This window comes from Daphnia carinata, chromosome 2 (assembly GCF_022539665.2).
Source record: "Daphnia carinata strain CSIRO-1 chromosome 2, CSIRO_AGI_Dcar_HiC_V3, whole genome shotgun sequence".
Lineage (NCBI taxonomy): Eukaryota > Metazoa > Arthropoda > Branchiopoda > Diplostraca > Daphniidae > Daphnia > Daphnia carinata.
In genome coordinates, this window is record NC_081332.1 from 5,335,854 (window position 1) to 5,362,268 (window position 26,415).

The 26,415-nt window shown below is 40.6% G+C and overlaps 7 protein-coding genes and 1 long non-coding RNA gene across 8 annotated transcripts; 3 read left to right on the forward strand and 5 right to left on the reverse strand.

Moving 5' to 3' along the window:
- Nucleotides 1–174: 174 nt before the first annotated feature.
- On the reverse strand, nucleotides 175–2,805 carry LOC130686897 (protein GPR107-like). Its single transcript, XM_057510056.2, has 10 exons — nucleotides 2,626–2,805; nucleotides 2,283–2,545; nucleotides 1,972–2,221; nucleotides 1,803–1,898; nucleotides 1,587–1,720; nucleotides 1,233–1,503; nucleotides 1,034–1,164; nucleotides 830–971; nucleotides 597–763; nucleotides 175–509 (listed from the first exon to the last, which is right to left on the reverse strand). The coding sequence occupies exons 1-10, from the start codon at nucleotides 2,728–2,730 to the stop codon at nucleotides 368–370; spliced, it is 1,701 nt and encodes a 566-aa protein (XP_057366039.1). The 5' UTR covers nucleotides 2,731–2,805; the 3' UTR covers nucleotides 175–367.
- A 261-nt stretch (nucleotides 2,806–3,066) lies between these two features.
- LOC130686889 (myosin-2 heavy chain-like) lies at nucleotides 3,067–5,205 on the reverse strand. The gene is made up of 6 exons (XM_057510047.2): nucleotides 4,868–5,205; nucleotides 4,213–4,773; nucleotides 4,040–4,152; nucleotides 3,824–3,958; nucleotides 3,608–3,758; nucleotides 3,067–3,541 (listed from the first exon to the last, which is right to left on the reverse strand). The coding sequence occupies exons 1-6, from the start codon at nucleotides 4,934–4,936 to the stop codon at nucleotides 3,356–3,358; spliced, it is 1,215 nt and encodes a 404-aa protein (XP_057366030.1). The 5' UTR covers nucleotides 4,937–5,205; the 3' UTR covers nucleotides 3,067–3,355.
- A 260-nt stretch (nucleotides 5,206–5,465) lies between these two features.
- LOC130686893 (uncharacterized) lies at nucleotides 5,466–6,822 on the forward strand. Its single transcript, XM_057510052.2, has 3 exons — nucleotides 5,466–6,016; nucleotides 6,151–6,417; nucleotides 6,508–6,822. Exons 1-3 carry the CDS (start codon nucleotides 5,959–5,961, stop codon nucleotides 6,714–6,716), a joined length of 534 nt encoding a protein of 177 aa, XP_057366035.1. The 5' UTR covers nucleotides 5,466–5,958; the 3' UTR covers nucleotides 6,717–6,822.
- Nucleotides 6,823–6,829: 7 nt separating this feature from the next.
- On the reverse strand, nucleotides 6,830–14,062 carry LOC130686890 (hsc70-interacting protein-like). The gene is made up of 6 exons (XM_057510048.2): nucleotides 13,962–14,062; nucleotides 13,593–13,880; nucleotides 13,214–13,523; nucleotides 13,044–13,146; nucleotides 7,377–7,640; nucleotides 6,830–7,303 (listed from the first exon to the last, which is right to left on the reverse strand). The coding sequence occupies exons 2-6, from the start codon at nucleotides 13,870–13,872 to the stop codon at nucleotides 7,058–7,060; spliced, it is 1,203 nt and encodes a 400-aa protein (XP_057366031.1). The 5' UTR covers nucleotides 13,873–13,880; nucleotides 13,962–14,062; the 3' UTR covers nucleotides 6,830–7,057.
- Nucleotides 8,323–13,042, forward strand: LOC130686896 (sarcalumenin-like). The gene is made up of 10 exons (XM_057510055.2): nucleotides 8,323–8,758; nucleotides 9,772–9,864; nucleotides 9,933–10,049; nucleotides 10,185–10,301; nucleotides 10,548–10,981; nucleotides 11,058–11,262; nucleotides 11,327–11,443; nucleotides 11,501–11,865; nucleotides 11,930–12,193; nucleotides 12,267–13,042. The coding sequence occupies exons 1-10, from the start codon at nucleotides 8,677–8,679 to the stop codon at nucleotides 12,636–12,638; spliced, it is 2,166 nt and encodes a 721-aa protein (XP_057366038.1). The 5' UTR covers nucleotides 8,323–8,676; the 3' UTR covers nucleotides 12,639–13,042.
- Nucleotides 14,063–14,274: 212 nt separating the features above from the next.
- LOC130686885 (protein FAM114A2-like) lies at nucleotides 14,275–16,987 on the reverse strand. Its single transcript, XM_057510043.2, has 8 exons — nucleotides 16,107–16,987; nucleotides 15,879–16,050; nucleotides 15,510–15,796; nucleotides 15,333–15,447; nucleotides 15,017–15,270; nucleotides 14,754–14,950; nucleotides 14,582–14,696; nucleotides 14,275–14,508 (listed from the first exon to the last, which is right to left on the reverse strand). The coding sequence occupies exons 1-8, from the start codon at nucleotides 16,812–16,814 to the stop codon at nucleotides 14,434–14,436; spliced, it is 1,923 nt and encodes a 640-aa protein (XP_057366026.1). The 5' UTR covers nucleotides 16,815–16,987; the 3' UTR covers nucleotides 14,275–14,433.
- Nucleotides 16,988–17,257: 270 nt separating this feature from the next.
- On the reverse strand, nucleotides 17,258–21,403 carry LOC130686882 (dyslexia-associated protein KIAA0319-like protein). Its single transcript, XM_057510040.2, has 15 exons — nucleotides 20,896–21,403; nucleotides 20,718–20,806; nucleotides 20,112–20,653; nucleotides 19,843–20,040; nucleotides 19,502–19,779; nucleotides 19,296–19,440; nucleotides 19,114–19,231; nucleotides 18,907–19,055; nucleotides 18,621–18,811; nucleotides 18,452–18,551; nucleotides 18,212–18,379; nucleotides 17,976–18,152; nucleotides 17,809–17,907; nucleotides 17,545–17,736; nucleotides 17,258–17,483 (listed from the first exon to the last, which is right to left on the reverse strand). The coding sequence occupies exons 1-15, from the start codon at nucleotides 21,157–21,159 to the stop codon at nucleotides 17,356–17,358; spliced, it is 2,838 nt and encodes a 945-aa protein (XP_057366023.1). The 5' UTR covers nucleotides 21,160–21,403; the 3' UTR covers nucleotides 17,258–17,355.
- LOC130686901 (uncharacterized) lies at nucleotides 19,495–19,839 on the forward strand. The gene is made up of 2 exons (XR_008999999.2): nucleotides 19,495–19,577; nucleotides 19,637–19,839. It is a non-coding gene; the product is annotated as an uncharacterized LOC130686901 (long non-coding RNA).
- Nucleotides 21,404–26,415: the final 5,012 nt, after the last annotated feature.

Genomic DNA, 26,415 nt, shown 5'->3' on the forward strand with positions numbered 1-26,415 from the left:
TATGTTCCGTCTTATTGATTTCTTAAACTGTTTCCAATTCAGGTCATCATATGGTTTACGAAAAATGATTCGGAAAAATTTAAGCGCCAGCTATAGCGACGAGCGAGCCCTCTGCCGTAATTCCCACCACTTTGACGGCTTTGAAAAGATTCATTTTCCTTTAAAAAAATTAAGTTATTCTCTACGTACTAGTATATTTAAAAACTGTTTCGTACAAATAAAGAAAACAAATTAGAAGATTAGGAAAATCGTAGAGGGTTTGAAAGGGACTTCAGTCCAAGCTTTTGTAAAGCTTGAATGACTGTTTGAGAAAAATGGGGTTGCAAAACAAATGCAAAGATTATACAGTGAATTTACAGTTAAAAAGTTAATCCAGCTCGTGGCTGCCCTCAGCACTGACTAAAGACTCATTCTCTTCCTGGGTACCATTTTTCATTGATTGATGTTTTGCGCTACTCTTGTGACGACCTGTTTGCACAAGCGTTTCAGTCAATCCAGTTTGCGTTACCCTACATGTCGGGGGTGTAAAAGTAGTATTTCAGTACTAAACTAATCGTAACATATAGAAAAAGAAAAGGTTATTGCAGAGTACTAACACTCTATCCATTTCTACGACTTCATCGTCATCGTCATCTCTGGTAAGAAGCAAATACGGATTGTTGACAGCTGGGCGGAATTTCGAAGCTGTCATGATGAAAAAGATGTACGTCGCTAGCTCGAAGAAAAATTCGTCAAGCCATTCGTACCGAAACGGCACAGTAATCTGAAAAATTGTTGAAATGTAATACGGTATCTTAGAAAATGTTTAAGCTTACTTGAATAGACTTACCCGTAGAAGATAAACGATTATTCGAGTAAAGTAAACATAACAGACGACAAGAATATAGAAGTGTCTGAAGAGCTGAAGCTTGCGCAGAGAGGTTGCTGCTTTTCCGTCAGTTTGACTGGCTTCCTGCAGATGACGTATTGACCTAGAAAAAGTAATTAGTCAGACCAATATTGGCAATTGAATTCACATAGACAATGGCCGTACCAAACTACGGGGAAAAGAATGGCTCCGCAGCACAGGAGATCAACTAAGATAAATACTTCGTTCCACGTCATGTGGGCAGCCTGGCCAGCCTCGGATTCTTCCGTGATAATGTAGGCAACGTTGGCGAGCACCTAAATGTCCACAAATTGATGTCATGCTATTTGGAACATTTCACGATATAGTTGTATAATAGACGAACCTGTAAGGGGACGACGATCATGAAGATTTTTTTGTCCTTTCCACTTAGAATGTGTTTGAAAAAAGCCCATCCGGTTCCAATCAGTACGATAGTAATAAAAAGGACGGCTCCTTTCAACAAATGTGTGATATAGTAGAGGACAGCCCACGTTTCGATATGAAAACCTTCGGTTTGGATAAAATGAAAGTTAACTCCATGGAAAGCTAATGACAATGACTTCAGGAAAACTAGTAGAGCCATGAGATAATGGATCTTGTAGACATCCTCGCGTCTAGATCAAGAAAAAGCCATTATGTGAAAACCATTCCTCGGTAATGTTACAAATTATCACCGTGACCAAAGTTATTATCTTACTTGCTTTTGCATAACACGCCTACCCAAAAGCACCCCGATGCAAGGAACACTGTTGACATAATGAAATACAACATCGGCAATGGCATTTCTCCGGCCGAAAGGTAGTTATCGCCATTTGTCTCTGTAACCTCAATCTAAACACAAATAATTATTTTCAAGAGCGTAAACTAGAAGAAGCAAAAAAAAAAAAACAAAAAAAAAAAAAATTCAACCAACCGTTATGTTAATGGGTTCCCTGTTATTCGTGAAACAGCGATGGAAATATAGGTTGTACATACCCTCTTCTTCTGAATGTCTGATATTTACTGTGAACTATAATTGGGAAAAAAAAAATAGCCATATAAATAAATACCGTCGGCAGTGCAGTCGAACTATAAATTTTTACGTTTGTTGAAAATGAATTTCCATCTGATGTCGACAGCGGAATTTTCAGATTATTACATGTGACACTAACATTCGATGCTTCAGCAACGTCTAGTGATTCATTCTGCACATTTCTTTTGGGTCTAGCACTGCGGCTGAATAAGCTTGAATCACTAAGTTTTTCGGCCACTGAATTTCTCTTATTCCTTGGATCATCAACTGTGATAATGTTGCCTATTGAATTAAATTTGCTGGAGCAGCGGACCTTCAACCTAATTAAGTTTTAAATATAGTTACTTGTTGCAAATCTAGCATAGTAAAATATAAGCTTACAATTTGTTTTTAAAATCGAATTCAAATCGTGCCACGGCTGTTTGGTCTATCTCCTCATTTATAATCAGTCCTGAATTGCAGATGTCTCTTTTGCTATCCAAGTATGGGTTTGCGGCATCACTAAGTGTCCTATCCAAACTAAACCCCAATCCCGATGTTTCTTGTGCATTTTTTGAAATTGCCAAGTTAGAAACTGTGACATTCAGAATTCCTCCTTGTAGAAAACCAAACATGCTTACTGGGATGCTTTTTCGAGTTTCATCCTGCGAAAATAAACAACATCCATGGAACGAGTGAAACAAATTCTATAGCTGATTTGGTTTAACATGTCACACGAAATTACCTTCAAATCAAGATGATGTTTTCGACCTATTATCTCTTTCCACGTGTTTGTCACAATGAGAAGAAAGAGGAAGAAATTACAGCAAAAAATCTTTTGTAAATACATGGTTAGTCGCGTTCGTCCATTGATCCCACGACTACATTGACAGGAGATTGGCTGTGAGGGGGATGGGGGATAGTGAATTAAGAGGAGGCGGGCCCCTGAGCTGCTCGAAAGCAGAAGACGCATCGATTATACTTGTATGTTATATATATCGATAGCTTCCTTCGGAAACAAGTTTGAATTTTAGAATAAAAATTAATATTTAACTACTTATTCCTTTTATTCCAATATTACTCCACGCGTCGATTGCTGTACAATAATCGAACTTTATATAATCGAACGCTACATATTTATTCCCGGAATGTATAATAATTGCTTCCAAGACAATGCTTCCAAAGGTTCATTTAATGTCTGTATTCATTCGTTCACTGAAATTAAACATTCGACGACAAATGAAAGAAAAACAAATAATTTTCTGTGCACAGAAGTAATGCAGCGAGATGTACAGATCAATTAAAAAAAAAAATGGTACAGGTATTCGTTCCCTCAATTCTCATAACTGAGATAACTAACAAGTCATGGCTAACATTTTTTTCTTTGTGAAACGATAATAGAGAAATGGCGACAATCAAATAATTCAATTTTGCCAAAAAATTTGATGGAAAGAGAAATGAATTTCATTGACAATTTATGTCGTTCGTCTAGAATCCTCTTCGTTGTCTCGTTCCACAGATCCATTACACTCAACCAGTCGAAACATCGCGTCGAAGGTGTCCAATTGGATTTCTAACTGGGGTTTTGGGGCACGGATACTCAAATCCGAAACCTGGGCAATTTCTTGATCAATTCGGCTCATCAACAACTCGATGGTTATCTAATGGATTAATTTACGATAGAGTGAAACTACTACGTTAAAAATAAATTAACATTTTAAATTTACGCGGAAGTCCTCGCGATAGTTTTCTAGCAATCTTAGCTGCCCCTGAAGGCAATCCAGTGTCTGTTTGATCATGAAGCATTGGGTTTCATTTGCAGAGTTTTGGCCTAAAGATTTTAATTTTTCGATGAAGACTGTGTGTTTTTCCTCATACCTAAATGAAAACTGTTAGGTAACGCTTTTCTGTCGTTTCTCCGATTCACCAGATATTTTTCTTACTCGTTATACATTTGCTCTCCGGAATACTCAACCATGTATAGATATTTTTTGCCCATTTCTTTGTACTGATTAGACACGGTGTTTTTCTTTTCAATGATTGCATCGAACTGGGACTTAAGCGCGTCGTACTCTGCCCTGAATTTTTTTAAAGATTTGATAAAACCAATTTGAGAGAATATCGAGATGTGTAAAAACTTTTTTCGAACTCGTCCATACTTCAAGTTTGCAAAAACATTTTTCTCATCACAAGGATGTGCTTCCTCGCCCGCTGTTCGTTCAGATGAAGATAACCTGGGACATGTGCTCTTCTCTTTGGATAGTGCAGCCAACTAAAATTATTGTGGAATAAGTTGAATTGACATACTTGTTTTACATAAGACAAAATGTACTTTGGATTCCAGATTTGTGTTCTCGGTCTCTAGATTCCTTATTCTTTCCTGAGCAGTTATTAATTCACTTTTAGTATCTTGGAGCTGTTTTTGGTTAGCAGATAATTCCTTCTGTACTGCTAAAACTTCTTCCAATGCAGAATTTGCCTCCTCTTTCACAGCCTTTGATTCATTAATTTTTGCAAGTGCTTCTTGGAGATGTTCTTGAAACCGTTTTTTATCTTCTAGTGCAACTTCAAGTTCTTTTTTTGTTTTATCAACAGTGTTTCTTTCTTTTATATTTTTATGATACTCTTTGGATAATAATTCTCTCAAGTACCCAATAGTAGTCTCCATGCCTTGAATACGCCGTAAATCAGTTGTGATAGCATAACTTGGTGAAGCTGCGGCATACATGGCAGTTTGTGGATGAAACGAATTATTATATGAGGCTGGTTGTCCTTGGTTCCAACTGATGAACTGCTGAAACTGAATTGCTCGAGTGGGTGGCTGGTTTGAAGTTTGTTGAAGGGTATATGGCTGTGGAGGTTGTTGATGCAGAAAGTTCCCAGTAGGCAATGCCTGCAGTGAAACATTGCATTTAAACTAAGATGTTTGCTCCATATTTATACATTGGTGAAGTATTTTAAATAATCAGAAAAACTACTTAACATACCAAATCGCCTGTTCCACGTTGAACACCAGAACGATAGCTAACATAACCAGCTATATCTTGTGTAGACATATCAACTACTAAAAGGATGTTGGTGGACAATACCTTTACCAATAATATTTCCTGCACGTCCGAACGTACGTCTCGGCTTGTATCAATTGCTTAAACTTGGATGCCAACTAACCAACGTCGAACAATATTTTATTTTTTTTGTTTTGAAATGGAGGGAAACCACATGGCGGTGTTGCAAGCTCTATACAGAATGAGTCCTTTCTGGTTAATATTTCATAAATATCTTAATATTAAAAGATAACAGATAGATTTTTATAGTTGGGTTCTCCGACTTTTTTAAATTATTGTTCTTTGAGTTCGTTTGTTGGTCTATTCTTTCGCGTCGATTTCTATAGGCAATAGGTATGAGGGAATGAGTCTAACCAGAAACCATGCAAACGACGACTAGTGGCTAAGGGCGGTAGGACCTACGGTTTCTGACCGACATGGTAGTAATTCATCAAAACTGCATAGTAAACAAGGTCCCATGTTCAATTTTAATTAAAGCCAAGGATTTAACGTTTAGTCTACTCTGGCTATTGCCTAAAAACTGTTGCTGAAACATTGTGGTAGAGACACAGATGATTTCACCGAAAACCAGAGAGAAAAGAAACTTCACTGTTTAAACTGAATTGTAGAGGAACCATTTCCGGGGAGACGAAGGCCATTTGGCGGCGCCACAAGACCGTGTAACCAAGTTTGCACTATAACTCGTTAGTAAACGAATCTTTGTCAATGGGAAATGCAACTAGACCACGCCAATGGAACTAATGACGTTATTAACCCATTCAAACAATGTGATATTAACCGTGCGCTGTATCACCTGATAACCTTGGAAAACAGCTCAAGTGGAAAACAGGGAGAACGAATCCAACCCTTAGGGGGAACGTAGCCAACTGCGGCCACCAGGTGACTGGAGAACTCTTTCTCCTCCTTCAGTGTTCAGTTTCTTCTGCTGCCAAGCCCAGGTAAGGGCGTCACAAGGTAGCTCTCATACGAAGTTTGTGTCTAATTTGGCATGATCATTTAAGAACCATTTCAACATGAATATCCTCTCACTGCTTACCATCGGAGTGATTCTTCTTGTGACGGATGCCCAGGGTAAATTTTCTACTTATAACATTAAAAAGGTTTTCAGTGCTCAAGTTGGTTCTTTCATGGTGAAAGTGGGTCGCGATATGTATGCCGTACGGGGCAAGAAAGTAACTGACTGTTATGTTGTGGTTGCGTTACAGGTGCCGTGAAACGCTGCTTCAAATGCCGTTCCAGAGGCGAGCTGGGCGATTGCCGCAATCCTGACGAGAGAACATCAAGTCTGCCAAGCACTGGAAGGAATCCTTTCCTTTTGTCTTCCGACAGAGATCAAACGACTAGAAGCAACTCGAATGCTTTCGGAGCCAACTTTGACAGTTCCTCGTCGTGGAGTGGAGTTGAAGCTGTACCGTGCTCATCAGGCTGGTGTGCAAAAGTGATAGAAGGCAAGGGCACGTTCAAAGCTGAAGGTGAAACTTTCTTTTTCCTCTGAAATAAATCTTGCGGCAACAGTTACAACAATTTCAGTGTGAGCTAATATTTTGATCACGTGTTTCTAGAGTACGGAATGGCGACGGAGCGGATGTGTCTGCAACGGCCGCCACAAGATTTGCGTGAGCGATGTGCCATGACGGTTCGAGGCAATCAAGAAGTCTACATGTGCTTCTGTCAAGGCGACCTGTGCAATGGCCAGCCTACGTTCAAAGCTTCATTGGACCTGATTGCTGGCCTTGCTTTGTCGGCCTTATTCGTTTTGCGCACTTTTTAAAGATTCATCGTGCAACATACTCTCTCATTCCAGGCATCCTGTTTGCGTTTTAAATCATTCCTCATAACATAACTTCGTTGACACAATAGACAATTTTGCTTTTAAACGTAATTTTATGTAAACTGCATCTGATTTATTGACTATGTATGCGGTCTATATCAAACTGGTAGGAAAGAACTTGAATTAGAAATTTAGAACAAGAGAAAAGAGACTATCTTGAGTACTGGACAGAAGGAGAAAAAAACAAACAAAAAACCTTCGGCAAAACCGGTCAATACCACTGGCCCATTCTCCGAAAACAGGAAATCATTGCTGCGTTCCGCTAATGTGTTGACCCTTTCTTAATCTAAATCATCAGCTGATCCTGAATTCGGCGCAGCACCACTACTGCCGTCATCTGCTCCGGGAAAGCCGCCTGGGAAGCCACCAGGGAATCCGCCAGGGAAGCCACCACCCATTCCCATCCCTCCGCCAAATTGGGCAGCCATTTTATTGATGACAGATTTAATTTTGGGGTTGTTTTCGTATTTCGCGTAATTCTGCGGGTTGGCCGACACGTCCTGGAAAGCTTGCGCCACTTCCGGATCCTGAAACGTTAATGAAACAACGAAATATTCATCATCGAAAAACGGGAATTGCTGCAGCAGTTAATTGGCTCACCTGGAATGCAGCAAGGACTTCAGGATCGTTCAGTAGGGAGCTAATGTCAGGCATACCTCCCATTCCGCCCATACCTCCCATGCCACCCATACCTCCCATTCCGGCAAACGGGTTAGCTCCGGCGGAAGACGATCTGGCTTCGCTTGCCTCCCGGGCTTTCTGATGCTCCTCTTGGGCTCGTCGAATCCTTGCCTGTTTCTCGCGCAGCAGTTTCTCTTCGCGAAGGCGTTCGTACTTGCGCCGGTGCTCCTCCAGTTTTTTAGCCTATAAAAAAGAAATACAAAACAGCACCAAAAGTTTAAAGCAGCTCACGCATTTCTTTCGGAGTTCGGGAACGATCGAAACAGCCAAGTCGTCGTCAGACATACGTTGACACCCGGTGATGGATAGTCTTAGTAGGTTGGCAACTTGGTGAAGCCCAGCTGAACAAAGGATAACCCGGGTAAAAAACAGAAAAACAAAAACGCAGAATGTATGTTAAATTTAAACGAGACGGAACCGCCTCCATCCATTTCCGTCGCAGCTAGCGCATCACCTTTTCGGATGACGTCATCTTCGTCTGAGATTCCCTCATCCTAGGGATCGACGTATTCATTCGTTAACATGATCGTAATTCATCGTGTAAAATTTTGAAAACGGCAAAATCTCCCACAGCACGAAATAAAACAGGAAAGCGATGCGCTTTGAAAAAGAAAAAGCTAAAATGAACCTGCCCGTTTTACAACGATTGCGGTATCTAAGCTGCAATTCAATTGGCGGATGAGATATGGAATCGTTGGCTGAGGTGGGCCGGCCAGGGATTTGACAATTTATTTTGGTTGGACCTGGCACACAGCGCTGGCTGCCACGCACTCACGAGTGAACGACGTGCGCAAGCGCCGTCCAACAAATCCGCACACCCTGCTGGTGTCTCTTCATTCGTGATTCGCTTTGCCTCACGTCTTCTAAAGAGATCCACAGCTTAGAGTCTCCTTCTAGCGGGCAAACTTTCATCCGAGGCAACATAAAAACATAAAATAAAAAAAAAGCAGCAACAACAAAAAAGCAAAAACGGAAGTCAGTCCCGCAAAGTATCTGTGACTATAGGAGTCGATTCCGTCTGTCTTCTCGCACTCTGTGGGACGATAAGACATCGCCGGTCTTTCCTCTCGATCCCTTCTCTTAGGGACGTTGTTCATCCGTCCTCCTGTGTACGTGTGTGTAATGCTATTCGGTCGTGATTCACTTCTGCTGGCGTAATTTTAAACGAACGAAAATAGGCGAAAGGCTAAACGCAAACGAAAACGTGCAACTCAAAAACATGGCGGTCTGTTCGCTATTCAAGTGTCCCGTGATCTTCCTGCTGTTAATCGCCAGTTCTCTACTCAACGTCGGCTTAACGGGTAAATAAATAGTTCATTAACTCTTAACTCGCATCTCCTGTTGAACATCCACTTTACGCCCTATTGGTTAAACGAATTTCACATAACGCCGAAATGAAATTTTCAAAGTTGGAAAAAAACATTTTGAATTAAAGACGAAAAAATGAAATAGACTTCGTAGGATCCGCGTTACGCATCGACTTATTAGGTCAGGATCGCATCGCCAAAGGAGCGACCTGTCACTGGCACCTGACCAAGCCGCAGCCATCGCTGCAATTCTTTCCTCTTTCTGGAAAAATTGGATGGGGAACGCCTCTTTTCGCTATTTTTTGTTCGCAGTAGAAACGGCAACCACCACTGCTGAACCCCTCCACATTTGCATGTGTATCATACGGTTAGGAATAGGAATGAACTCTTTTAGAGTAGGAAGAAAATTGAATATGAAATGTAAAAAAAAAAAAAAGTGGCACTCCGTCAAGCAGAGAAAAAGCCCAGATGATTCCCACTCATTCGTCGGTGGCGTTGCTGGAAATAGACGACCAAGGTTCTTGGGCGGCCATCGAAACAACACAGCTGATAGCTCGAAATAGAGCACTAGTCCTACACGCACACGCTGACGGCAGTAAGGACGAAAAAAAGGGGGGCCTTTAAAAATGTTACGAAAATTCGAATAGAACCCCATCTTTCCACGATATATTCAATACACACATTTGGATGACTGGTCAAGTCTGAAACCGGGAGCGGGCGATAAGCTAACGGGAAAAAAGAACTGGCAGGATGTCAATCTACCTTAATTCTTTTCGACACTGACAGGCGGTGGGTTTGCGCGTCAACCGCACACGAGTCTTAATTCATTAAAACATTATGAAATAGCAAATAAGATATTTGGCTTACGGCATGGCCGACAAAAGGAACGTCTAAAAAAAAAAAGCCTCTAAGGATGATTCACCATAACTCACGGTTCAATACATTCTTTTCTTTGATTTGCATATCTGCTCCGCATTCGTCCCTTCTTTTTGACACGCCTAATGAAGATGAGCCAACATTTACGCAATGCCGAGTACACATCGAGGCGGCCATCAAAGGCATTGGACCCGACGGCCAACCTGAACCAGCAAGTCTTTTGGGTAACGTCTAAAGTTTAAAAGAAAAAATTCTTTTCGCAATAAAAAAAAAACGGTTTTTGTAAAATTAGAAGAGCATCCTGTCGAAGAGCAAGTTACTGAATCTATTGCCAACCAAGAAGAAGAATACCACGAAGAGCCTCCCCAAGAGCAAATCGCGGAGGAGCCTGTTCCTGAAATCATTGAAGGTGAGTTTGAAACCTCCTCCCAACGAAACGACGTACCCCCTCTCTCCCATTCCCCACTTTAGTTTTGTTTGTTAAATCAAACGCCATAAGGGGATTAGTAGTGACAAAAATAGTGAAAGGCTTGAAATCAAGCAGAGGAACAAGACGATACGAGCGACGAGGACGGTGACCAAGATCAAAAAGAAGAGACGAATGACATAGACGACGCGTCTGATGAAGACCAAGTGGAAGACGATGACCTGAGTCAGGAAGGTAAAATTCAACACAAAACGCATACAAAAAAAAATTGCGGGTTTGCAGCTGACACCAAAATACAGAAATTGTGGCTTTTTTCAAGAAACTGAATTAAACAGAAGCGCATGGTCCTTAGGTTTCATTTGAAATGACGCTTCATTCAACACGCATCGCTTACGTATTGCTTTTTCTGCTACCGTTATTATCGCAAATGTTAAGGGGGGTCTCACTAACATACGCATATTTACAGAGGAATCCCCCCAGAAGAAGCTCTCCCAGTCGAAGAAGCCGAACCCGTGTACGAAGAAGAAGTGGTAGCTGAACATGTCCCAGAAGAACTACCCGAACCCGAAGTCCAAGAAGAAGAGCCCATAGTGGAAGAATCCCTTCCTGAAGAGCCTATCCCAGAACCTGAGGTTGAACCAGAGGTCGAACCTGAGGTCGAACCTGAGGTCGAACCTGAGCCTGAACCCGAGCCTGAGCCCGAACCGGTGCCTGAACCCGAGCCAGTCCCGGTGGTCGTCGAAGAACCTGAGCCAGAGCCCCAACCCGAGCCAGTAGTTGAAACTGTGGAACCTGTCCCGGAACCTGAGGCACTTGTCGTCGAAGAACCTCAAATAGTTGAAGCCGCTGCCCCAGTAGAGGAAACCGCTGTACCCGAGGTCGCAAAAGTGATTGTCGATGACCCATCAGAAGGAGTAAGTTTTTTAAAAAATAATTAAAGGTTTTCTCTTGCTATAATGAATTAACTGCTACAATAATTACATCGCATAGTCGATCGAAGAAGCTCCGGAAGTGAGGCGATCCAGGGACCACATTGCTGATGTTTTACGTCTTGGGGAAGAGCCCGAAAACAAAATGATCCGCGATGGAATCATCCTTAACGTCCTCAAGGATGTAAAAAAACTAGTCGAAAATTCTGTCCGATCTCTCGAAAGTATTTTCAAGTACAACGACGTCTCCAACCGCAACTTTGGAGGTATCAACGATTTCCTACATGGCATTTGCCTCAATCTAAATCTAAATATTTTTTAAACTTAAAGATTCCGAAATCTTCTCCAAACCCCTGGTGCTCTTTTTGGGTCCATGGAGTGGTGGAAAATCTTCGATCGTCAACTACCTCCTCGGTACTGAATACACGCAGAACGCTCTGAAGACAGGTAACGTACCAGCAAAAATGTTCCAAGTCCCACATCTACATTGTCTTTGCCAACTAGGTGCCGAACCATCCGCTACCTTCTTCCAGATTCTTATGCACGGCGAAACTGAGGAGATGTTGGACGGTACCCAATTGGCTGCTGATTGGACCTTCTCTGGTCTCCAGAAATTCGGCCAAGCTTTCATCGATAGACTTCGAGGCAAGCGATTGCCCAACAAGCTTCTCGAAAAGGTCAACATCGTTGAAGTGCCGGGCATCATGGAACTGCGCAAGCAAGTGGATCGCCCTTATCCCTTTAACGATGTGGTCCAATGGTTTATCGACCGAGCCGACATCATTTTTGTCGTTTACGACCCGACTAAACTCGACACGGGACTCGAACACGAAGCCCTCTTTGATCAACTTAAAGGACGTCAGAATCAAGTAAGAACTATCATCTTAAACGAATTTTAAAAAGGGGGAAGATAACTCTTTAATTCGTCTCCAGGTTCGCGTACTTTTGAACAAGGCTGATTCGGTGACGCAAGAAGAGCTTTTGCTCATTCAAAATAACTTGGTGTGGAACTTGTCGCCATTGATGGCCAGCCCACTACCGCCCACTCTCTATGCCGGTTCATTCTGGTCTAAACCATACAAACCCGATGCCCCCGTCCGACTTCTTCGCTCGCACGAAAACCAAATGCTGCAAGACCTTCGCGATACGCTCGACAATGTGGTAGAAAACACTATTGCTGAAGCCCGCCGCCACGCTGTTAGTATTCGCTTTAAAAAAACAAAGATAATTTCGATAAAATTAAGATGATTAATGAGAAAATTTCGCCCAGGTCCGAGTGAGGAACCATGCCAAGATGGTCGATTGTTACTTGACGACCTTCTTGAACCAGAAGGGATTCTTCGGTAACAAGAAGGCTACTGCCGACGACATTATCGAAAACCCACATGCTTATCACATCTTCGAGGGTTTGAGCACGTTGAGCAACATCTCGCGCTACGATCTACCCGACGCCGAAGTCTACAAGGATTTCTTCCGTCTTCATCCTCTCTACGACTTTAAGCCCCTGGCCTCCACTTGCACTTTCTTCCGAGGCTGCCCGCTCGATAAGCTCGACACCGCCATCGCCTACGAGCTGCCCGAGCTCATCGGAAAATACAAGAAGCGATTACAAAGCATTGCTTCCAAAAAACCGAGCCATTAGATCTACCTATCCCACTTTCATCTTCATTAACGAAGTGCCTTTTTACTTGAAAACCCTGCCTTTTAAAGTAACCTTTCCTTAGTGATAGAATCCTAATTAAATATTTGTGAAGGAGGACCCAAAAAAAAAGATACAGAAACAAAATCGTGTGCTCTTCCTTATGGATCTGATTGTTGATCCTTAAGCTGGATTATATCTTTGGCTGACGCTCAAGTCTGTTCCAACGATTTCGTCAAAATGGGAAGTGGCGGAGCTTAGATTAGAAGAAAATGTAAATGAAATAGGCCAAACCAGTGAACAAATCCCATTACTTGAAGGTGATTCCCCCGTCGCCATTGCGGGTGATATGTGCAGAAAAAACCACGAATACACAAGGTCTACTGAATAAGAGGAATAAGTACTTACATTTGGAGTAACTTCTTTCAACCACTCGTTAGCCTGGTCGTCGTAATCAATTTTACACGCCAAACGCAGGTCCTTGACGGCTTCTTCCCAGTTACCCAATAGCCTGCAAAGTCAATATTAGAGGAACACATTTAGATATGAAGATAACAGACACTCCACAAAAAACTAACCTGTGAGCACGACCCCTGAATTTGTGGGCAGGAGCACAGTCTGGATTAATCTCAATAGCACGATCACAATCCCGGATGCAAGCATTGGGTTTATTCAGGTGAATAAAGCAATTTGCCCTCTTAGCAAACATTAATGCAGACTGTGGATTCAGTTTGATAACTTCGGTGAAGCAATCAGCAGCTTTCTGATAATCACCCTCTGCAAAGGCTGCAGTAGCTTGTTGTCGGAGGTCTGAGAATTTTTCTTCGTCAGCTTCTGACATTTCTTGGTCAGGATTTCCCATTTCCTGAGGTGGTTCATTGTCAGGCTCTACACAAGCAAACAATACAGAAGATTAAATTATGTGATCAATGTTAACTCTTCATTATCAGGACTAACCAATGACTCCAGTTTGATCCAGCTCAACATCGCTTTCCACCAACTCTGGCTCTTCATCTTCAGCTGGCTTTGAAGCCTTATGGCTTTCATGAGCAGGGCAAGATTTTGGAATCTCTGTTTTGGGAATTTCGCACGCGGGAACCTTTCCCCCAAGACTCTCGATGTATTCTTTCAAAAACTGCAATTCTGGCTGTTGCAAGAGAGAAGGCTGGGACTTCAGCAACGTGACAAAAGCACGCAATTCGGTTAGTTGCTTTTCTGGTATTTTAATTGGTGACATTCTGTATTCTGACATGACAAAAACATGAAATAAAACTACGTTAACAACTATCGTATCACAAAAGACATATTATATCAACGTGGGATTACCTCAACAAAGTTTTCCACTTAAAATTCAAAAAGAACGCCGGCGAACGACTAAACCAACAAAATGACAAACGCTCCACTGACAATACCTCGTAGAATACTACAGTGGAGACGCAGCGGGTATTTTCGTAATCACCCTGATTCTCTGCGTACTTTCTCGAAAATTCTTTATTAGTTTATTTGTTATTATTGTTGTAGACATACGATTTGCATTCTTTAGATTATGGGAAATGATTTCAAATCATTTTATCTACATACACGGAAACAGCTTGTCGTTTAAATCATTATTTTCACCAACAGGTTTCAGACGAACAACTCCTTTTTAGACCATTGTATTTAGTATCCAACCAACGAAACAAGGCATGCCATTTGTAGACGGAAAAATGACAGCAAAAACCGGAATTTAGATGTGGTTCTGAACATAGAAGCAGCTTTAGGAAACCCACGAGTCACAGCATTGTAAAGTAAATAAAGTTTAGAAAACGCGTGATTGCAAAATCGGTATCATTAGCTTCAAGGCATTCTCTAGGTAGGCGCGACAATTAGAAGCCTGTAAGATTTAAAAAGAAACGCATATAATACGACAAAAAAACGTTGTAAACAGAAATGCAAATAGGGAATACTTCGTAGTAAATGTCAGTCGAATAATTCGTATGATCGGCGTCTTTGACCCAAATAATTTTATTAGCATGATGGCTGCCCAACTTCGAAATTTCTGCCGCCAAAACGTTTGTCACACTGCGTAGAAAATTTTCCGTACATTACATACTTTTGCATTGTCCTATGAAAAAGTACCTCTGAAATGTTTCAGCTTCCAATCGTGCACCTATTGCCGGATTGGATGGTTTGCTTGCCATCAGAGTGAGTTCGGCGCCTTTGTGAAAGAGTTCTACTGCAAGCGACGTAACCAAGGCTAACGAGTCTAAGGCACGTCGGTAGACCTCTAGTGATGAGCTAACTTCCACCGAGTCTGACATTCCATCCCTAAAGGCCTAAATACGTTAAAGCAAAATTAATATCAGGCAGACTATAGCAGGTCAATTTGTACACGCACGCACGTTCATTAATTTTTTCAACGACAACTCGAGACTTATCCGATCAAAACAACTTGAAAGATTTTGCTCGAGGGCTTGCAAATCAAGCACATCTGAGTTGGAATTGTCGTTATCTTCAGTGTCATCCGTTTGAGAACAAAGCACAGCTATCTCATCTACGATGGCTTTCCTCTGTGAAGGCAATCGACGGATCTGAGGTGCAACGCGGTTTTGACATTGTTGGGAAAGCATCTCTAGAGCTTCCAAATGAACAATTCCTGTTGGCAACCAATACATGAAAAATCTGTAGCGTCTAAACTAATGTTTCTAGTAGATATACCATTATGGAGTTCAAATAAAGCCGTAAATTTCGGAATTACTGATTCTGCTGAACCCTTTGCCGACGATGAATCAGTATGTGCCACTTCGCTGATTTCTTTAGCTTCGCGTAAAATCTAAACATAATATAAGAGTTCAACTGCTTCATTGTTTTCATCAATAATAAAAATTACTATACCTGCGATAGACAAGGTCGATCGTGTGAACCTTGAAGTGGGTTTACCAGCACAGCTTTGGTTCTTTTCAATCCAGGGTCAGATTGTTGCAAGACGTTGATGGTTTTCTTTCCTAGGAGCTCAAGGGTATCCAATCCGGTGGAGAATAAGCTACTTCCAGTACTTTCAACGAATTTGGTAATGTTGCTGACTCCTCCAAACAGAGAGAGCTGGGTAAAGCCTGCAGGTTTTTCTTCTTGAGCTGGTTGCTTAGGAATCTGATCTTCGACCTCAGTGCATTTTTTATCAGCTTTATAAAATTAATAAATCAATCAATAAATGAAAACAACACAAAACAAAAAAATATAAATTTTCAGTAGGCGTGTTCTTACCAAATAGCAGATCTTCTTTGGCTAAATCTTCGGGTTCCGGAATGTTCAAACCATTCTCCACTGTAGAAAGTATTTGATTAGTTAGCGAGGCCACAGATGACATCAATGACTTGGGTGGAGCAAACCAACCCCATCCATCATCACTTGGATTTGGATTGGAAGATGTGCTAGTCTGTAAAATGACACTATTTTATTGAAGAATTTCTTGATAAATATTATGGGGACAACCTGCTGAGCAGAAGATGTGACTACTTCTTTGTAAATTGCTTTGGAATCAGTCTCTGATAAGGCAAGATTAGGAGATTCAGGTGGTTGGGATAATTTCACTGCTCCTAGTTTCTTTGCTCCTAGGGTTGGCTTGGATCTTACTTTCCCACGATTAGAGATATTCCTTGTTGAAATTTTTTTTGCTATTTCAGATGGCACTTGGGCATCCTCACAGATTTGCTCAATAGAGGGAATGGTTTTGTCGACCGTTTTTGGTAGCAAGTCTGTGTCAAAGTTTGTGGGAACATTATCTTGTAACTCAGTAGTTTCATTTTTTTGGTCTTCTTGGTTAGCCAGTGCATCCCCAGGAGAAATCTTATTCAAAATATCGCCAGACTGTGGAATTTCATGTGTGTGAACTATTTGGTCTTCAACAGAAGTAGCCTTAACATCCTGCAGTTCTTTATGATGTGGAAACTCCTCTGAGAAACAGACAGGAATGTCAGAATTATTTGGAGGGTCTATAATTCCTGTAAGTTCAGGAGCTGCAACTGGCTTATCTTCGTCTGTTACTTTCAGTATTTCTTCCTTTTCATTACTCAACCCTGTTTGCACAGCAGAAATGGTTCCCTTTGTAGTACACTCCTCTTCAGTACAACTCTCATCTGTCGATTCGTCACCTTCGTCTGCGCTCTCGAACTCGTCATCGTCACTATCAGACTTTGACATCGTGTATCGCAATGAAAATTTAGTGTACTTAGAAACTTGACCAAGATGCTTTTACTGCGTTTACCACAACTGGGAACTGTCAATATATCATCCTCTTGCCGATGGTAACTTTCCCTGGATCGCGACTATGTAACCACAACATGGTCTGCAGACGAACAAACATGAATCCTTACACGTCATTTGTACAACTTTGCGTTTATCCGTCAGGTGGCCTCAATCGATTCATACGAGGAATGGGATGAGATTTGGCGCTATTAGTTCCAGAACTCTTTGAAAAAATTATTGCCTACTCCGGCTTAAAAATATCTCACCCAATTCTGATGTAATAGAAAAGTGGTGGCTTCGATAGAAAACAAAGCAAGCCAATAAATATTTACTTATAAATACCAGAAAAACTATTGTACAATCTATAAACTCCTCTCTTAAACTGGAACTTCTCACCATAAAGCTTTTCTGGTTTGTTTTCAAAGAAAACACACAATATCACAAGTTGATGTGCATGCATTTTAGACTAGCAGGTGGTTCTTCTTTATTTCAGATTTCAGGCGTGAATTTCTTCAGATCTTCCATTCATTAATCGACCGTTGGCATGGCCATTCCCCTTCGATTCGAAGATCACGTCCGAATCCGTATCAGAATCTAAATCTGACGGAAGCAGGCTGTTTGACACTACCGAAAAATTTTCTTAGTGAACAAAAATATTTACAAATATTGAAAGTTAAATATCAACCTTTGTTTGTCATTCGCAATACTTCCGGATCTGCTAGCGGTGAATAACGATGCAATCGACGTCGCTTCTTGGGACAGTATCGTTTGCACGGCAAGGCACCTTTACGACACATATAGACTAGTGACCCCAAAGCCAGCACAAGAAGGATTACCAGGATTACAACAATGATAACTACATACACCAGGCTCCAATCTGTTCACAAGTAGAAGATTAGAATTATGTCAAAGAAGCAGAGCAGATTATTTTGCCATTGAATCTCATTACCGCAGTTGTAATCAGCTCCATTCGATATAGAAATAGGATTTTCCATCCAGAACGTTTGACAGATGCATCGGCGGGTAACTTGATCGCATACTCCGTGGCCTAGATCATAGAATACGTTACAGAACCATGGTTTTTTTTTTCAATATTTAATATGTGAAAAATAAAACCAGAGCAGTTGTTTTGGCAAATAGCGGTATCGACTTCCAGCACCGGGTAGGCCAGTAGATTAATGTCGTTGCGAAGTTTCTTTTTAAGCAAAGCTGCCACTTCTGTTCCTGGAAGCGTCCGCCAACCACTTTCTGACTTGACAGTGGTAAAAAACTGTAGTACTGTACGAGCGTAACCTTGGACGATACACATTAAATTTTTAATTAGAAAAATAAAATAAAGAAATCTGTAATACCTGATTTGGGTTCAACCATGACGTCATCAATGTTTATGTTTATGTTAATACTACCCTGCTGGTGGAGCAGCAGCGCTATCTGTTCCCGAATTGTGGACAACTCGCTATCGGTGAAGCTACGCGGGTCGCTCTTTAGGGTGATAGTAACAACATCGAGTTCCCGTGGGTCTGCGTAAAATCCGACAATAAAAGATGAAAATATGCCGTGAGAACACGCTCATCTGTCGGTATTTGGCTTACTTGAATGTATGAGAAGAGTGGCAATATCATGATCCGAAAGGCCCTGGTTGTCGGTGACCGTTAAACGGAATACATATTTGCCAGGAACAAGATTTGTTAACTATGAATTTTTAAACGAAGTATTAACAGATGTCTACAGCTTTTTTTACAAACTAAATTATTTTCTAACCATTAGGGAACTCGTACGATCACTGTTGGCAATAATCGCCCCGGCGGCCAGACTTTCTGGTTCTCTTGTCCAGAGCCATGATTGAATGCCCAAATCATCTGTTGATGCCGAGCCATTCAGGATAATCCATTTAAGCGGAAGGGAAACGGACTGGTCACCACCAGCATTCGCTTTCGGTTTCTCATTCTCCTCTAAAAAAAAAAAAAAAGGTAAATAACAATAATGATAAAATCAATAGAAAAATTCGATTAAATATGATTGCTCAAATGGAGGAAAATGTGTTTACTTTGGAGTACTGATACTGTCACATTATCGACTCCGCTGACTCCACTGTCGTCCCAGGCTGTTAACTGAAAGACGTACAGACCCTTAGTCAGAGAGGTAACATTAACCTGGGGTTGGTCGTGTCCAAAGAGCACCGCTGTGTTCGGGCCCCTAAAATCTATAATAAGAATGAAAGTTCTCTAGGAACGTATAATTATCCGTCAATTACTCGAGCTGGGCCCATAGCCACTTGTGGATCCCAATGTCATCAACCGCTTTCGATTTTGAGCCATCCAAAATAACCCAGTTCGATGGAAGAGTGATGGCAGTATTCTTTCCTGCATCGACTGTCCAATGCACGAAGTAATTGATTAGTAATACTAGCGATAATAAATTCTTAAAAAATAATACCTCGAGGTTCAGAAGTTGCTGGACGTCGCACGAAAACATCTACTTGGGCGGTAGAAGATTGTCCTGCTACGTCATAAACTTTTAGTTGGAATCTATACATCCCCTCGGCAAGGTTGGAGATTTGAGGATAAGGAGTCCGGGTGTTCTGTACAAACGCAACGCTTAATGGTCATCAGTTACGTAAATAGGATTGAATCAAAATATACCTGCATGTCAACCGCTTTGATGGCTTCATTCGTTCCTAGTTTGGAACCCTCAGTCATCAATATCCATTCCCATGAAGTAATGCCGTGATCATCAGTACTCTTATTGCCGTTTAAAGTAATTTGGTTTTGTGGCAGGTAAATCACAACTGATTCTCCAGCGTTGGCTTCAGGTGGGTAGTCAGTCTCTTTGATGACTTCAACGCTGGCCAATGTCGAATTCGATTCGCCATCGCTGTCCGTCACCGTTAATCCGAATGTATAATTTCCCGGCACCAGATCTGTTTCGTAAAATGAAATTACTGAAGGTTTGCCATAAATGAATTTACTGGAAATCCTCATACCCGTGAGTTCTAGAGTAGTTTGGCTTTTAGGTTCAAACTGATAATTGATAGGTCCTTTTTCAAGATTCCATTTGTACGATACAATTTTCGTATCATCAGTGCTTGTTCCACCATCGAAAATGGCCACGTTGTTAGGCAAGTGAACAGTTTGAGAAGACGGTACGATAACAGCCACAGGGGGTTTGTTGGCTCGTAGCGCTACATAGATAAACAAGCCGATATAAGAAACAGGTTTACAGCACAAAGAAAAACTTTAAACGGTAACTTACGGGCAAGAACTGTGAGATTTGCAAGAGCCGCCCCAAATGAATTTGGAGAACTGACTGTTACATTGAAGGTGTAATTTCCAGGAGATAGTTGGCTGAGCTTCAGAGTTTTCTCGTTAAGGCCTTCGATGTTACCCGGCGGTTGGTCTTTCGGATAACTCTCTACTATCCATGTATAAGTGTATTCTTCTCCCAACTCAGGATCGGGAACGACAATTGCGGTTATGTTTGACTTAAGTTCTGGTAGTTGAATGGAAGTTGGACTGATATGGATGGCTAGGTGTCTGATGTATCGCGTAGTTGATGTCGTGCCTGGGGTAGTACTAGTACTGATCCAGGAAGGCAAGGTTGTTTCAGCTACATTAGTTGTTTCAGCTGCATGAGATCCCTCATTTAAAAAACAGCTGCCATTTAAGTTTCTGATGAACCCATCTTTACATTCACAACATCCATTCCTACGACGCTCACTTATAGATTGGCATTCTTCATTCTCAAAACAATTATCCACTCCAACTTCACAACTTTTCGAGAACTCTGAGCACTTCCTAAAAGACAGAACAGTTTTATAACAGTTTTTAGAAAAACACATATGTAATAATGGTAATTTACCTTGTAAACTCTCTTACAAGCACTGTTTGAGTTGTGTTACTTAAATTAGATTCAGAAAGGTGGCAGTCTTCTACTTTTTCACAGTGAACCTATTGGAAAAAATAAAAATTAAGGTTTAAAGTAAACATCATTCGACCAGAATCTATATCTCAATTTGCCAAAATGTTTAGCAGCTTACGTTGTAGCAAGTTGTATTCTGCACAATTGCTATATGGCAGTCATTCAATAGGCTGCAACATTTATTTGCACATTCTGTAATGTTTAAGCCTGCTATTTTTTGGGCATTGCTGGACTTGCTAATTTGCTCCAAAGAAAGGCTTTGTGATGTTTGGACTTGGAGAGATGAAGTTCCACAGATTATTTCATTTTTCTCAGTGGATTTTTGTGAAGTCGCAAGTGGAAAAATTGGTAAAAGAACAAAGACTAGAACGCAGTAATGCATTTAAATAAAAAAACTTAACGTGTTAGGGATACAGCACTGCCGTTGACCACAAAGGTTTTCAGTTGGCTGTAATAACTTATGATAGCAAATTCGAAGGGGGCGTTCAAATTATAATGCAGCACTTCAAAAGTTTATTGGAGGATGGAAGCTGACCATTAAGGACACATGGACAGTTCGATTAACGATTGCAATTCGAAATGAGACTGTGACAGCTGCAAGAGATTATGCGGTTCAGAAATCTATTATTATTAAAGTGAGAGCCATCTAACGAGGAAAACGAAATACACGTTTTATAAAAAAAATAAGGGTAATAACCTGAAGTCAAGATCTCCAGGTTTATCTTTTCATTTTATCGAGGAGTGCAGCAAATCAGCTATTACTTTGCGGGCCAACAAGACAACAAAATATTTACACGTTTCTTAACGCCAGTAGGAACGTGCAAACGTCTCATGTAGTGTATAGCACAATCGTCTGATGTAATTTCATAAAAATGTCATATTAAATATTTGGGTTATTCATGTGCGTTACAATAACGGAAAAATGAACTACTAAGTAACACAAAAAATGTTTGACGGTATTTGTAAATATGTTTACTTTATTCAGCAATATCATGAATAGATTTACACATTTTTCGGTCATTAAACGGTCCATCAAAAAAACTATTCGTCATTATCATTAGAGCTGCTATCTGTCTTGATTACGCTACGTAAGCATTGCTTCTCGTATAACTCCTATGACCTTTACAATAGTTAACGCTTCGGTTTGCATCCAAAAGTGTAGGTTCTATAAAAACGAATACAGAGAATTATTATAAATGGAAAAACAACGCCAGGTAACCGAAGAGCAGTCAAGGCAAATTTTCAGTCTTATGGCAGGGCCGACATTTTCCCTCTCTTATATATCCCAGGGCTTCCAGTCTTCGCAATCTGTTGGGAAAAAAAAAAAATAATTTGAGGGGCTTCAATTGAGTCAAAACTTCGCGAGCATCGGCACCAGATACGGCGTGAGTCAGGCCACAGGAGGTCGGAACCTTGGTTTAACACATGCGAAACATAGCATTAAACCATATCACTTCCCCTGCGTCTTTATCACGACATCCGCGTCAATAGCATCGCTAAATTCTGACCGCAAGTCGCCCCTCTTTAATCGCTATATAGTAAAGTGGAGCCTACAGGAGACAGAGGAACCTTGATCTGAGAATGCAATAATGCCATTTCTTAGAACATTTCACCGCTCCCGCAGCGTCTACACTAAAGTACCCGCACCAAATCAACTGTTTTCTGATGAAAAGTCATAAGTCAAGGTACAAACTTATTCCAACTTACCTGCTGATATGACATCCTACTGCTCAACGCTGGTATTCTTCATAGGAGTACGTAGCTGCTGACCCGTCTACTCCTACATATAGGGAAATGCAAGCCTGATATTACTATAATGTTTGGAAATTTTCATATTAAAAAATGGGGGTCAAGTGGCGAACCGACGTTGTTCGAAATTCAAGCGGGGGGTGCTCCCTACGAAGGTGCATCACAGATCGCTATCAGATACGAAATCTACGACCCTTGAGCGTGATGCACCCTGTGAGACGATGGCACACGAATGCTGCGTGGCACTAGGTACCACCCGTCTACCGCTTAGTTCATCTTGGCTGCCTCACAGAGCCCGTATCCACTTGAATCTCTTCCAACACAGTACCACTCAACCCCACATTAAGGGAAATAGCGTCACCAAATTCCAATAATGGTTGGTTGGGTTGTCATTTTACGGTCGGCCGTTGGTCAGTCGGGCGGCAGAATCAGTGTTTGGTGCCGGCAGAGTACGCCACCTGGTGGGTAGGAGTTCACATCCTACCCCTAAATATGGGAAAGTGGTTCACGCACAATCGATACAGATGCAGTTCCTCGAGAAGTGTAGTAACGGTTAGTGCACACTTTTGCCACCACGTTCGATTGGCGCCTCTTGGCATTTTTTTGCACGATATTTTAAATAAACATAATAATGAAAAATTTAATTACTGTTTAATGCTATTTTCGGGAATTAAATGTTGCAACTAATTAAAATATATGTCATTTAATTAAATTCAAATGAATTTCTTTCTTATTCAAATTACCTTGTTTAATCTATGGGCGTGTTCACTTCGACTGTTATGTTCCAATAGCATTAAACTAAATAATCAAACAACATTAATTGTTATTTTAAACTTCATATAATCATAATTTTTTACTAGTAAACCTCTCATTTTTAAATCGATAAATCCGAAAATAATTAATACATTGTAGCAAACAAATAAACGCTGCGTCCCATAGTAATCCTGAATAAAATTTAAACAAATGTTTAGAGAGAAGGTGAAAGTATCCGAGCGCCTTTCGTTTTCTACTGACCAGGTGCGTTGTATGGCTGATTGACCTAGATGTCTGTAATGATGAAAACGAATACATTTTTTTTTTTGGTCTGTTCTAAAAGGGGAAGGGATGTCCCCCACCGGTCAGTGCGATCCGATCGATGTTTTCGCCAATTTTTGTTTGTGGCCATCTCCTTATTATTCACAGTCCACGCGCGTATGTCAGCAGATGCACCCTGACATAGAAAAACGAAGAGTGTCCTTATAAAAATTCGAAAAATAAAAAGGAAACTGGAAATAGAAGGAGAGAGTGGAACGCTATCCGCTGTGTTAAGGGCAGGGGCGGTGGTAAAAGACAAAGAGGACCCAACAGTTATATGAAAAAAAAAATATATATATATACTGTATACCCAACGATCTGACCTTGCTGCTCCAGTTATTATAGACATTGAAATTCGCTTTCAAAAGAGTTGAACCCCTTTTCCTTTTCATTGAAGGGCACGTGTTCCAAAAACCGGCCAGTGGTCCAGAATCAGGTCAAACTAGGTCGGTTGCTATTTTCACTTTTTATTTATCAGCTGCTTCCTTCCACTCCAAATTTGCCATTTTTTTTTTTTTTTTTTTTTAAATGCAAGTTGACCGGGTGCTACTCCGGAGTCCTCTGGTCTATCGTGTTGATTCGCTACCTATGTCGCTAGATCAATTAAAAACACATCAGAATAAGAAAAGAACCAGATGTTTAAAAATATTCATAACTTACCCCCGCGCTCTCCATCAATGAATTTTCCTAATTCATTTTAAGTTATCCTAGAAATTAAAAAAAAATAAATCATTAAAATTTGATGTTATTTTTAGTAAACAGGGATTTCTTTTCCCCCCTATATTTTATTTAACACCAGATGTGTTTAAACATTTTTTTTTTTTTTTTAAAGGGGGAAACTTGAAAAAAAAAAAAATGGCGAGAGTTACAAGGATGAGCACAGAAAAAAAAAGGGTGCGAAGAAAGTTAACCAGAAGTCGAAGAAAACCAGAAGGCAATATATTTTTTTAAAGGGACCATCGCGGGTGTCCTGATTCGCTAATATCGTCCAACAGCCAAAGAAGAAGAAAAAACACGAAGGGGAGGGGGGGAAAGGCCAAACTGTCACAGAGAAGGGGTGGTGAGAGACCAAGAAAACGCAGACAGTCGTAAAAGTCACTTGTCTATTATAAGCAACAGAGTTGTTGAGTGAAAAAAAAAGCTCCTCTTCTATTTTTTTTTGTTGTTGTTTCCGTTCTCTGTTTTTACCATTTTTCAGAGCAAAAAAAAAAAAATAAAATAAAAATATATTAGAAGTGTGAAATAAGAGAAGATGGCCATACGCTTACGACCACCATAAGACCGCACAAACACGGTCGTAAATCTCGCATAGTTTTCGACGACTAAGTATACAACTTCTCTTTTTTAACTATCATCGAGCTACTGTTTGGATGCAAAACAAAACAAACACATATTCTATGGTACAAACGCTGTAACTGAAGAGCCTCCTCATCATTTTTTTTTTTTTTTTAGATCTAATGTTCGTTTAAAGAAAATCAAGTTCTCAGGGAAGACGACAGGTACGAAAGAAATTACGTATGAACGTACGTTTTTTTTTGTTGTTTTTTTTTTGGCATTGATGAATGAAGTCGTGGGATTCAAAATGAAACCGGAGAAAGCCAAAACCTGCAAAGGAATGTTTTGAAGAGAAAAAAAAAAAAAGATCAAAACGTGATGCTGGTTTTTGCCAATGGAGTCCCCTAACGGTTTAGTTCGTCATGTGAACGTCATAAAAAAAGAGTGTTCCATGCGACAACAACAAGATTTTTGGCTAACATGAAAGAGAAACCCCTTAAAAAAAAAAAAATCATATCTTTTTTTTTTTTTTTTTTCGAATGAAATTCCGCCGTGTTTTTCTCTTGAAACGATGCGACACAAAACGTAGAGCCCCTTCATCCCTCCCCCCCTTTGCCTATGATGAATGTGCTCTGCTGGATGGAAAAGATTGGCAAAAATGTTGTGCCCTCTCTTTCTCGAAGAAAAAGACGCCACTCGGGGTCTTTGAGGGCGCCCTCTTTTACGTCTACGGTCGCGTAACACAAAAGACCGTTCGTTTCGCTTGCCCCTTTTTCTTATGAATTACAAGAAGAAGCGAAATGTTGAGAAAAGCGACTGAGATGAATGGGGTAGACGGAGGAAAAAAAACGGGGCACTGGCCACTGAATATCCCATATCACACAAACACAAATAATAAATAAATAATAATAAAAAAAAAACAAGTCTGGCAAGGAGGAGGGAACGTTGTAAGAATCACCATGACGCACAACTGTATTTATGTGTAGACCAGTACAAACAACAAAATGTTGTCTGTTGTATACAGACATCATAGATTTCAAAGCCACGCTAAAATTTAAAAAAAAAAAAAAAAAATGTTCAGTTTCTTTCGTAAATAAACTTTTCTGCGAGCGTCCAAGACTCGGCAGCAAAATTTCACAACATTTCTTCCCCCCCCCCCGCCTTTCTGTTTTTAGGTCCACATCTTCTCAAATTACCCACAACATACAAACTTCTTTTTTTCTAAACCTTCCAATATTTATTTATTTATTTATTTATTTTTTTTTTTTTTTTGACCGGAGTCTTCCGGCCAACCCTAAAAAAAAAAAAAAATCTATTGAAATTGTGAGCTATCCGACTCTGTATTCTTAGCTAGTGTCGATTCAGCATCTCAAGCCAAACCGGAGCAAAGTTATAAACGGAAGGAATGTCCTGTCACACAAAAACATTTCCAAAGCGGAAAGGAATGACGACATTTTCCCCTTTCATTCTCTTTCTCCAGACAAAAAAAAAAAAATAGGAGTAAACAAATGTCTGGAAGAAATGAATGGAAATCCGGACA